The 13,659-nt window shown below is 38.7% G+C and overlaps 1 protein-coding gene across 1 annotated transcript; it reads right to left on the reverse strand.

Annotated features, from left to right (window-relative positions):
• On the reverse strand, positions 11,023–12,535 carry LOC109231783 (putative F-box/LRR-repeat/kelch-repeat protein At1g11620). Its single transcript, XM_019397416.1, has one exon. It carries the CDS (start codon positions 12,448–12,450, stop codon positions 11,278–11,280), a length of 1,173 nt encoding a protein of 390 aa, XP_019252961.1. The 5' UTR covers positions 12,451–12,535; the 3' UTR covers positions 11,023–11,277.

A 13,659-nucleotide genomic window follows, 5' to 3' on the forward strand; every position in this document is an offset into this window, starting at 1 on the left:
ATGGACTGAAGGCTGGCTCCCGAGCTACTACTGCTGTCCAGGACCTGGATCTGTGCAAAAGAGCACAGAGTGTAGTATCAGCACAACCGACCCCATGTGCTGGTAAGTGCCTAGCCTAACTTCGGCGAAGTAGTGACAAGGTTAGGACCAGACTACCAAATAAACCTGTGCAGTTATATAATGTACAACGGAAAGTAAAGCAGGTATAAGCAAGTAAGGATGGGAGGGGGAAACATGCTTCGGAGAATAACAGGTAAAACAGAACATCAAGAGAACCATAAAGGAACCAAAATCCAACCACTAGCAAGAATAAGGAAAACAAAGGCAGATTCCACTTTCTTTTCACATCTTGTTGCAGGCGTGCAACCTGATCCATTTCATTATATCTCATGGTAGGCGTACCACCCGCTCCCATTTTATTAAATCTCGTGGTAGGCATACCACCTGCTCCCATTTTATTAAATCTTGTGGTAGGCGTACCACCCGCTCCCATTTTATTAAACCTCGTGGTAGGCGTACCTGATAGCAGCGGTCTCAACACTACACAATGGTAGGAAGAGTGGGTAGCAATAACTAATACCCGAATAGTGGATCGGGGTCGAATTTCCACAGGGAGCTTGGAATGGAGTTGTATTGCCTGTTTAGTTTAGAAATGCGTTTGTACTTCTAATTGCACTCCTAACGTTTTTGGGGGTTTTTATATTTAAAACTACTATTGCAATCTAACAATTAAAGCTAAATTATGCTAAGGAAATATTGCTAAGTTGTGCTTGATATAGGAAAAAGGCACTAAGGTTGTGACACTACCTAGGTGGCTAGCTAACGGGTAGAGGCTACTAAGGGGAGACTGATAAATCTGGGTTTAGTGCTATAGCCGTTGCACAATTGCACTCGTTCTCACACCTCTCGGTAGAGAGAACAATTTTGCCCAATTGACTCTCTCGAGACCAATTAGGTAGGCCAATTAGACCGGGCAACTAGGGCTCAAGTAGGGTAATTACTCTTTCGAGGTTTAACCCGTTAATTGGGACTACCATTCTCATGGGTCTATCCCAATTCCTTGTTGGGTTAACTTTTAGGGTCATACGACTCTCTTTCTCAAGAAGAGCTAGACCCACTAAGCTTGAATTCATGTTTGCAACCACAAATTCTAGATCGAAACACAAAATCAACCCAAATAACAAATACCCAATCTCAATCTCACCCTAGGATGCAACACCCATTAACTACCCACACTAGGGTTGAGCCACAACCCTAGCTAATGGGTTTAGCTAGACATAATTAAAGTAGAAACAGTAGAAATAGATGATGAAATGAACATAATAATTGATTACTACTTAAAATCTATGATATTCAAGATTAGAATTGCCAAAATAGGCTACAAAATACTTCTCACGAGCGCAGCTCTCGTTCAACAGCTAAAACATAACCTAAAAATGTCAAAAGATCTATTTATACCGAGCTAAAAAATCTGGACAAAAATGCCCCTGCGGGGTAGGCGCGAACCGCGCAAAAAGGGAGCGCGACCGCATTGGCTCTTGGACTCTTGAACTCAGTTCTCTGAAGTTGGGACTGCGGACTGTGCAGAAATGGAGCGCAGCCGTGTTTCAGGACGGGCGCGGACCGCGTATAAATGGAGCGCGGCCGCGTGGCAGTACTTTGGCAAAAATACCATCTCTCTGAATCTCATCTACGCGGACCGCGTAAAAAGGAGCGCGGACCGCGCAGATTGCCCTTGAATGAACCAGTCTCTGAATCTCCTAGCGCGGCCGCGTGGCAAAACAGTGCGGTCCGCGCTAGGTCTTCTTGTTCCCCACTTCAATTGGTCTTTGACACTTGGCAGGTTTCACTCCGTTTTGAGCCGATCTTTGACATTTGTCATCTTGTCGTTCAAACCTGCAATCAAGCGCAACTTGTAAGGATTTTGGGATTATTTTGTGGTAATTCATAACAAAAGCAGTAGCAAGTAGAGGTATAATCATGTTAAAATCCTAATTTATCAACTCCCCCAAACTTAAACATTTGCTTGTCCTCAAGCAAACAAAATAAGACCTACCCCAAAAGAGCAATCCAAGAATTTCCAGCTATCCTAAAGTACCTCAACAAGCATCAACTGGGACTAACAATTGCCCTCAATACGAATGCATGATTAACACATTTTAGGCTTTTGAAAACTATGGATCAAGTGTGCCACAAGAGCATCAAGGGTTGACACATTTCATCAAAGAGCTTTTCTCAAATACCTTGGTCATTATGGAACCCAAACCCAAACATCCTCAACTCTCCCTAAGCGAACCTCACCTTTTAAAGTAGTGACACACAAACTGAGGTTGATGGGATTTTCACTCAATTCTCCCAAAAAGAAGGTCACAAATCCGGCTCTAGGTACCATATGCTTGCCCCTTATGTAAGTATCCACTAATGTAGGTTTTGTTCAACTCAAGATTATATAGGGCTTTTGTGGAGTCATTGTAAAGGCTTTTGGGCAAGGATAGGACATGTTTTTGTTCAAGTGGGTTCAATCTTCCCTTAAGCACTTCTTTTGATTCATTTTGGCACACTTCCTTGACTCATTTTACTTCTTTTTCAAGGGGTTAGAGAGACACATTGTCACTCTTTCTTATGCAATTCAACACATTTCTCCTTTTTCTACTTTTTTCCACTCCCTTTTTCACCTTTGTTTTCTTTGAATCCCCTTTTTGACCTTATTCAATTTGAATCTTTCTTTTTGTCTTATCTTTTCTTCCTTTTTCATTGACTTTCTTTTCTTTTGCTTTTGTATCTTTTACCACATTGTTTCCTTTCTTGCCTCTCCCCCCAAAGTTAGACATTTGTCATTTACTCAAGGGAAGATGTGGGTGCCAAGAGAGGGTCTCATTAAAAACGGGTATAGGCTTGTAGTTTTGGTTCTTGAAAGAAGGAAGTTTAAGGCTCAAAAGGGTTAACTAGGGAATCATTTGATTGGTAGGCTATGAAGTTGTTCAACTTAGCATTTGGATCAAGGAGAGCCTATAATCACTTCTCAAGTCAAATTTTACCTAGGATTTCGCCTCAACAAACATTCGGGGCAAGTTCTAGACCATCGGCATGGGACTTGGACTCACAATTCTAATTCTCACCACACACCCTCAAGGATTGCTAAAGACATCGAGTCGAGGGCCCACAACGACCTTAGTTACGATTCAAGCGCACAATGGTTCAACAAGACCACATGATGATTATTTGGTCAACACAAGAGTCTCAAGGCCATGACTTTCACCATCCTAAGCACAACATTATGTCTTTGACCATGGGATCAAAGGCAAATGTGTTAGGCCCAAGTGAAGCTTTGCCTGGGGTACCCTTAACTACACAAAATCAAAAGAAAAAAAATCAAAAATGGACTCAAACCCTTAAGAAGGTTGTCACGCCATCTATCATTGGGAAGAGCCACCCGGTTCGCACAACACTCTACCCTTGGAAAGAACCGTGGCATTAAGAAAACCAAGGGCTTATTGACAACGCCAAAACCAAAACAAAAGGCTACGAGCCTAAATACCAAGCTAAAAACGAAAAATTTTAACGAAAATAGAAAAAACGAATGAATATGTACAATGGGGAGTAGAATATACAACGGGGATGAATATATACATAAAGTAGAGAAGTAGCCAAAATTAGCTGTTATATACAGGCTAACTATCAAATCTAAAACATAAACTAAAAGTCAAATATATACAATCATCTAAATGTATCAAAAATCAAAACAGTAGGGCGCACCCCGACGAATAAGAGCTGGCATTGTCCCCAATGCCAACTACCAAAATAAGCATAAAAACAGAGAAAGGATATAGAATGGCTCCTCAAGCCTGATCCGTCTGCATGGGCTGATCAGTGGTCCCCTGGTCCTCTGTACTGGCAGGAACCTTAGACTAGTTCCCGGCCTGCTGCTGCTCTGCTGCTGGGACAGGGGCCGGGTTATAGACCGGCTGAACATCTGGTGGAGCAGTGGAGGTACCCTCCTGAACCTGTGCCACCTCTATCACAACACCCTCAGTGCTAGGAAGCTTCCTCTTCTTCCTTGGGTGCCTAGGCTCCTCCTCCTGCTGTGGTTGTGCTGCTGCTGGATCTAGAGCTGGATCCCCCAATAGTAAGTCTAATGGCATCTGGTCTGCCAAAAGCTTGTCCACATCTGCTCGTAGCTTCTTTACCGACTCCCGAGACGCCCTCGACTTTCTCATTTTCTTATGTTCCTTTGCAAGCTCCTTCAAAGCCTTGCCATGTGAGGCTACTGCCGTAGTCAAGGTGGCCTGGGTCTCCAAAATCTTCTCCTGGTTGGCCAGGAGCTTCTTCAATGTCTCCTCAATGGAAGGAGGAATCTGAGCAATANCAATTTATGATACATTTATCATACAATTCCTGAATATTTTTTCATTTTCAGTGTTGTCCCGTCTCCCAGCAAAAGAACGATGCAATTGATGATTTAATAATATAAAATTATCGACAATGGTGGGAAGAGAGAAGATGGAGATTCTGGGCATAGATTAAGGAATTCTGTTGTAAAAGAGAGAGAGAGAGAGAGAGAGAGAGAGAGAAGAGGAGAGGGGGAAAAAGGAAAGGATATAATTGAATCTCTTAATTGAAGGCACTAATAATGGGGTAGGAGCCTTTTAAGGAGCAATCTACACAATTTGTAAGAAAAACCTAGATACTTATTAAAAACTACAAAATATAGAGAACAGTGTAAATAAGTTTCTAATATAATATAACTAGGTAAAAGTCCCAAGATTTAAATATATTCTTCTATGTATTTTGGGCCCAAATATACCCTAACATTATACTATTTAGGGCTGTTCAAAACCGTACCGTAACCGATAACCGAACCGCAATATTGGCTTATTGGTAACGAGTTATCGGATTAACGGTTTGTGAACGGATTGAAATTTTATAATTAACGACTTATCGTTTTGGGGGCGCATTATTAAACTTTCTTATCTTATAAACCGTTAACCCGTTAAGAATTATTATATTTACACCATTGAGTTTGCATCTTGATGCTAAATCAGTACTTTGAAGTCATTTATTGGGGCAGCTTATAATGTTGTTTTAAACTTTTGAGGTTGAAGAGGCAGTCTCCTCAAATTGCTTTTAATAAATCAAATTGGCAGTCTCTAATTGTTTTTTATGAATTATATCATCCTGTTTTGAGTCTCCTGCGAAGGGGACTAATAACCTTTGTCAATTGTCATTGTTCAAATCTTATCTGTATTTTATTATTTTGTTGTTGCCAATTATAAAGTATTTACATCTTGTTGCAAAAGAACTTGGCAGTTGGCACAAGCAGATGTGCTAGTTATTAGTCTGCTGGTTGCTTTTTGATTTTTTCTATACAACATATAAAGGTTTTGTTGTTTCATCTTTGTAAAAGCAGTTGTGCGACAGAATTGAAAGCTATATGTGATTTTAATTTCGCCGGTGGAAGCTAGACTACATGTTGTGATTTTAATTTTTGTTGTGTCTTAAATTTAACCGATACACTGCCTCATAACCGTCCGATAATTACTAATCTGATACCTAACCGACCGGTATCTTATCGGTTGGTTAACGGATTAGTATATTTAAAAGCTGACAACTGATACGCCGAACCGTTTAGCATAATTATCCGCCCGATAAGCAGCCTTAATACTTTTGGTTCAAATATACCCCTCAAGTTTAATTTGTCCAAAATGGATATCTAATCTTACGTGATCTGGCATTTGATGAGGTGAATGTTATGTGCCATGCCACCTAAGCGCCCCCCTCACTCATTTTATTCTCCCTACTATTTTTTTTCCACCACTAAAATTTCCTTTCCCTCTACCATCATTACTGCCACCATGAACAATATTGTATTTCAAAGTATTACTACAAATTCTACAAATTACTAGGCCTTTGCTTTTGATGTCCTTGGTATGTATATATAGCCTTTTTATCCTTCTTGTTTCTTATTAGGGTTAGTTTGGGAAGCCACCACGTAATTTGAATTGATTTACACAGTATCATAATCAAGGGCAGAGACACCGTTTTCCATCGCTTGGTCCAAAATTTTACTAAATATACATATGAAATTATTGGTATAAATATAGAAAATGACATTGCTTATCATTATAGTGATTTATTCTTTTGTTCATTTCTTACAATATTGACACTTGTTAAAAAAAATCCCTACGTCATTGATTGTAATTACAATGTAACTATAAGTATATTGTTTAGTTGCACAAGTGCAATTAAACCGTTAGATTAAATTTTAAATATAAAGTTAATTATCAAAAATTAAAAGTTAAGATTTAACAAATATATGCCTTTATAAATAATATTAAATTTGGCAGCTAAGATATATATATATATATATATATATCATTTATTTGTAACTAATATTATAAAAATAAATGACATAGTATATTTTTTAAATTAATAATATTTTACTTTAATTGTAAAAACTAAAAGTACATATTTTATAAGAACGTCATGGACTGCATGCTTGATAGAGAAATTAATATTTATAAATATAATGCTATAATATAACTCAAATATTTTATGAAAAAATAGTTTATAAATTCTAACTGAAAAATGAATGGCATGCAATATAAATTAATAAGTCAATACTACTAAAGTAAATCCGAATTTAAAAAAGGGCAGCCAGGCGCACTAAGCCCCCGCTATGCGCAGGATCCGGGGAAGGGCCGGACCACAAGGGTCTGTAGTACGCAGCCTTATCCTGCATTTCTGCAAGAAGCTACTTTCATGGCTTGAACCCGTGATCTCTAGGTCACATGGCAACAACTTTTGCCAATTACGCCAAGGCAAAATCCGAATTTAATGACATCAATCAGGACTTATCACGAGATTCACGAGCAACAAATAATTTTGATGAATCAAATTTAACTGATGTGGGAGGTTCTGACTCTGTGTACAAAAAGGCACATTATCTAGTGAAATTGTGGTGGCAATAAAAGTAGTTGATTTGCAAAATGAGGAAGTGATGAGAAACATTAGGCACGAAAATATTGTAACAGGAAAATATGCTTGTAGGTGTTCCAAATGTAGGGAAGCTACAGATATGGAATAAACATACTGATAATTGGAAAAACTGATTCTAAACTAGTTATCATGCCTTAAAGAAAACTACACAAACTGCAGATGAGAGGTATACTGTCTATGGAAGATGCTAAGGCGCCCGATTAGCCTATATGTCCGCGATACCTTAATTCACTCGATACGTTTCATTTTCATAACCATCACTTAGAGGGGTGTTCATGGTTCGGTTTGGATCGGTTTTTCCCTAAAAAGAAACCAAACCAAGTAAGTCGGTTTTTCAAATATTAGAACCAAACCAAACCAATTAAGTCGGTTTTTCTCGATTCGGTTTATGTCGGTTTTTTCGATTATTTGTCGGTTTTTTCTTAAATATAAGACATATGCTACCAAACACATATACATTTTCAATGTAACACTATCAAATCAATTGCCCTTTGAGAAATCTATTATTTACCAAGATATATTGATGATAATTGAATCAAATAGTGATGAATAATTTAAGGACTCAATTAAAAATATATTATTTTTAACACGAAATGGATTCTTACACTAAACAAAAGAAAACTACCAATCAAACTAGAATGTTAAGGTAAAGAACTATATTAAAAGTGCAAACTATTAACATTTACCATAAATTTTTTGAAACTTTGTATAACAATATACATATATATAGATGTAATAACAAATTTGAATAGCTACTCATATAGTCGGTTTGGTTCGATTTTTTTCTGATTAAAACCAAAACCAAACCAAATTTGATCGGTTTTTAAAATTCAAAACCAAAACCAAACCAAATAAAAAAGTATCGGTTTTTGTGACGACCCAACCCGTCGTCTCATGTATTACAGCCCCGTTTCCCCCATTTATTGCTCTTTCATGTTTTATTATCAGCTATGGGTGAGTTAGAGTTGAATTGAATTGGTTTGGATAGGAAATGAGACACTTAGTCTCTTTAAGGAAGGTTTGGTTTGGAAAAGTCAACCGAACGTTGACTTATTAGTTAGAAGGCTCGTATGTGAATTCCGGTGATTCGGTTTGCTTCGGGAGGTGATTTGTGACTTAGGAGTGCGATAGAAAGTGATTTTGGAGGTCCGGAGTAGAATTAGGCTTGAATTGGCAAAGTTGGCATTTTGGCGAATTTCGGTGGATAGGTGAGATTTTGATCCGAGGGTCGGAATGGAATTCCGAGAGTTGCAGTAGCTCCGTTAGGTGATTTTGGGTATGTGTGCAAAGTTTCAGGTCATTCGGAGGTGTGTAGGTCGGGTTTTTGATCGAATGTGCAATTCGGAGGTTTTTAAGAAACTTAGGCTTGAATCCGATGTGATTTGATGGTTTTAGCGTTGTTTGATGTGTTTTGATGATGGGAACAAGTTTGAATGAGGTTTTAGGATGTATTGGTGTTTTTAGTTGAGGTCCCGGGGGCCTCGGGGTGAATTCGGGTGGTTAAACGGAGAATTCGGAGTTTTGTTGCAGGTTTGAAGTTGCTGGTTCTGTCATTTCCGCATCTGCGGAAAAGGGACCGCATAAGCGGTTCCGCAGATGCGGCTAAGGGGTCGCAAAAGCGGTTCTGGGAGGCTTGGAACTCTTCCGCAAAAGCGGACAAGGGTCCGCACAAGCGGCAACCGCAGGTGCGGTTTAAGACCGCAGAAGCGGTCCCTGGGGATTTAAGTGAGATCGCAGAAGCGATCATTTGGTCGCGGATGCGGTGACCGCAGGTGCGGTAATTTAACCGCAGGAGCGGAAATCGACCTGGAATTAAAGTGAACAGTGTTCACGAATTTGAAAGAGAAGGAAAACTATTTTGGACTTCGACTTAGGCGGTTTCTTGGGCGATTTTGAAGAGAATTCGAAGGGGTTTCATCAGGTATGAATTATGGGACTCGGATTATGTTATTATGGTGTAAAAACATGGATTTATCACTGAAATTCAAGGGATCAAATGCTAAAAATGGGTTAAGCTAGGGCTTGAAAAGCTAAGATCTAAATACGGATTTTGAAAGGGCATTTGAACCCCGATTTTGGTAAATTTGATATGTACAGACTCGTGGCGAGACGGGGAGTCCGGTGATGTAAATTTCGTAATTTTTCGAGAAGCGGGCCCGGGGCTCGGGTTTTGCCAACTTCGTAAAGTTTGGTGTTTTTCGAGTCTTTTCGATTGGGTTATGTTTCTTTAGCCTATTGTAATGAATTCGTTGTGGTTTTAATCAGATTCGGCGCGCGAAGAGGTTGCTTCGAAAGGCAAAGGCATAGCGAGCTAGACTTGTGGCCGGCTTGAGGTGAGTAATAGATGTAGATGATGACCTGAGGGTTTGAAACCCCGGTATATCACATTATGACGCTATATTGAGGCGAGACACGTACTCTATGACGAGTGCGGGGTCGATTGTGACTGGGGATTTGACCTAGTCCGTTCTGATTGATGTTCGTACTGTGTTGTTGACTAGAAATTGGTAGTAATCATCTTACTTGGGTTTTATGAATATGTTTGGGGCCTTGTGCCTATCATTTGCATCCTTCAGGGATCCTTATCACTGTTCCCATGATACTTAGCATATTTCATGATATCAGTCCTGAGTTAGACACTGCCTTGAAATGTTTGTAAATAAATAAAGGTTACACACTTAGCTCTATGATTCCTAATAATTGAAACTAAAAATGGACAATTTGATTGTGCCCGAGTGGCTTGCATGCATATATATATCTGGACTGAGTGTGGATCGGGCTGCACGCCGCAGTGAATGCTACGATGATATTGCGCTTGGGCTGTAGGAGCCCCTCCGGAGTCTGAACCCCCACAGTGAGCGCGGGTACCCAAATGGATCGGGCTGCGCGTTGCAGCGGTCATGTGCATTGCATTGCATTCATGCATTTTATATCTGTTTGTCTGAAATTGTCATTGCTTGCTGTTGTTTCGTCGTTAAACGTGCTGAATCGTTGATTATAGTTTTAGATTGTCATGTTCCGGGATTTCTTACTTTCAGTCATTATATATGTTTATTACTCACTGAGTTGGAAGTACTCACTTTACTCCCTGCACCATGTGTGCAGATTCAGGTGCTCCGGAGACTTAGTGGAGCTGTTTGCTGTTTTTTCGTGAAGTTATTTTCAGGAGTTGTTGAGGTAGCTGCCTGACGTCCGCAGGACCCGACTCCTCCCCTTTATTTCATTTGTCTTTCCATATCCTAGACTTCTTTATTACCATGGATATATTACTCTGTTACATCTAGAGGCTCTAGACTCGTGACTCCAGATCTATTGGGAAATGTTGGGATATTCGTTATTATTTTCCATACTATTTTATTTAGTTTCGGATTGGAACCTTGATATTTGCTATTTTAATCGTATTATTTGTTAACGGATTGCGTATTTGGGTTGAGAGTATTTAAATTGGTCGGGCTTGCCTGGCATTAGTGTTGGGCGCCATCACGACCGGGATTTGGGGTCGTGACAATTTTTTTGGTCGGTTTGGTTTGGTTTTCGGTTTGGTTCGGTTTTTCAGGTTTTTATGAACACCCCTACTTAGCAACATATGATACCTTACCTCACATAGTCACATCCTTGATTGTTTATATGCAGGACCATGAATTCCAGCCTTACCAACAGCTTGAGTGTAAGCAATGACTAGTCAACAACACTCCCCACTGTTGTCCAAACCAAAACAAGTGAACTCTTCTTGCTCAACTTTAGAAGCAATCAATGTCAACAACCAAAAGATAAAATAAAGGATCAATAATTCAAAATCAGAGAGCATTATCATCAGAGGCAGCTTATTTCCATGTTAGTAGTTTATTAAGGAAACAACTTCAATATTTATCCACCCACTATCCAGGCACTTCATCTACCTATTGATGCATTCAATATTCAAAGTCTGGATGTAGTTAACTAAAATTGAGATGTCAATTTGTATGACATCCGGACTAACTGACAACAAACATAATGTGACATGGTCTTGACATAACACAATAAGAATAATGAACATGAAACACTTCTAACATGAATGTAATTCCAAAACAACATTTAAAATGTAATAGTTCAACTAAATACATTGCAAAGACCACAAGATAACCCTGCAATATCATAGAGCATTGTTTGGTCAGCTTTCAAAAAGCTTAACTAATTTACTCTAAGCAAAAGGTGAAATCCTAAGCATTACGAATGACGAAACAACAATAAACAGCAGGACGAAAGCCCAAACCTAACATACAGAAATATTATTGCTGCCTATCAACTTCCCAAGGAAAACAAGCCATCAGTGCAAAGTCCACACCAGATCCATCGGCGGGATTTTAGATTGTTTATTCTCATGAAGCACTTGTTCTCTACATCATACCACTCAAGACAACTTTCAGACTTTACATTCAAAAGAATTTTCCCTTCCCTGTGATCCATTGGAGTAATAAATCGCTTGCTGAGATCAAAAATTCCCAGATCAATTCTGTACTCCTTAACCCACATATAATTCTTGGAATCTTTCAACATCCAAATATCCATGGTAGAGTTGTCCTCAGATAAATAAACCAAACACAGCATCTCCTTCATTTTCATCAATAACAAAACTCTCTCGGGATGAAAACGACCTTCTGGTAGCACCACCGTACTAAACTCCTCTTTCCCCAAATCAAACGAGACGATTGCATCAATCTTGAAATCATTATTCTTGTCCCTACATCCAATCCAATAAAACATAGCGTCAACCAAAACCCCCCAACTGCGAAGATAATACGGGCATTTTGCACTAACAACCTTCCAAGAACGATCTTTCAAACAACAACCATCAGTCCATCTCATAACCTCACACCCCGTATCATTATCAATACCACGAGCATTAACCAAAATATACTCATTCCTCTCCTTTATATATCCAAAAGCACTACCGTCACAAGTAGGAGGAATACTAGTACAACAAGCTAACTTAACCAATTCTCGAGTACTTGGATTACATACAGAAAACCCTTCCGTACCAACAAAACAAATTAACTCCCCTTTAGAAGGCAACAAATTGACCCAACCATCGAAAGTCAAAGTAAAGTCAAAATTAGGATTCCCTTCAAAATCAACTGACGACATACATACTCTAGTAGTGCAATCAATTTTTGGTGACATACGCAATCTAGTAGTAGTACTGCAGGAACATTTATTTGCAGTTGCGCTACGACTGTGGACAAAGATAATGTTGGGTTTTTGAGAAGAACGTGCTCTGTGAAGGGATTTGAATTCCGGGTCAGAAATTAGGGTTTTCCATTCTTTACAAACGCACCTTAATTTACCCAATGAATTTGTGGGTAGCCTTGAGAAAATGTCCATTGCAATATCCTTTGACAATATTGTGAAACTGATTATCATCTTTGCTTTGGAAGATGATGATGATGAAGAAACGGCTCTTGATTTTGACTCCATTTCTCTGTTTTGTTTTTTTGGGATAATAAAATGTTTAGAGGGTGTTTGGCTATAACAACTTTTTTAATTTATTTATGCGTTTGCCAAATAATAAGAGTATTTATCAGTTACTATAAGCTAAAATAGAGCTCTTTTAGTCAAACCGCCAAAAACTGCTTATTTGATAACTGTGAAGGGTTTTAAACAGAGTAACGTCTCTCTTTGTTCATCAATATATACTTTGAAAAAACTTTTTGGCCCTTTTTCACAAAAAGAAAAAAATGATCTTGAATTACTGTTCCACTTTTTCCATTGTCCTATTTTATGTGGCACGGTTAATTATACTCACAAACTTCAGATAAAAAATGATCATTTTAGATTTGTAATATAAATACCCTTACACATTGTAGAAATATAAGGCGTTATTTTAGGATTTCATTTTCTAGTATCATGCAGTGGCAGAACCACTTATTGGCAAGGGGAGTCAATTGACACCCCTTCATTGGAAAATTATACCGCGTCTCCAAATTTATATTCCAATATCTTCTTATTATTTCTTCCCACCAACACCTCTATAATATAATCAACTTCGCATACATCTCTCTTGTATTCTAAAATTAAATATTTCCACTCCTTATACTATGAAAAAGATGGTGAAAATTCATATGCAAACGACAAACTGCTTGAGATTGAAGAATCAATATTATTGTTGTTGTGATTTTACACCCATATACCTTCACAAGAACAAATAATCCAAACATGGTGGATCTAGAACCTAAAATTTGTATATATGTTTGAAAATAAAAAAGGGATACTTTATATAATAAGTTGAAATCTCAGTGGATTATAGCAGCAAAGCTATTGTGCCTCTTGAAATAACTTGTCGCGTATTCAAGTCGTCTGCAAATTCTATGTGCCGCTCGCTAATTGTACTTCAGGGTGTACTGTGCAACACTTCCGCCCAGTGTTTATAATACACTCAGCTTATATTGCTATGCACCAGCTAAGTCTTTGCACTGCAGCAATAGGCATAGACTTTATGTCGTGTCTTATTTGTTATAGTTTCTTTAGGCTGCTTGTGACGACCCAAAGGGTCATCACCTGTTTTTAATTGAATTCTATGACTCTGAGGCCTTGAAAACCTCATTTAGAGTCACCTAGATTTGCGTGCGCAGTCCGGGCGCGTAGCCGGAAAGCTTAAATGAGAAACAGTGTGAAAATAATAAGTTT

Source organism: Nicotiana attenuata, chromosome 1, assembly GCF_001879085.1.
Source record: "Nicotiana attenuata strain UT chromosome 1, NIATTr2, whole genome shotgun sequence".
NCBI classification, from domain to species: Eukaryota; Viridiplantae; Streptophyta; class Magnoliopsida; order Solanales; family Solanaceae; genus Nicotiana; species Nicotiana attenuata.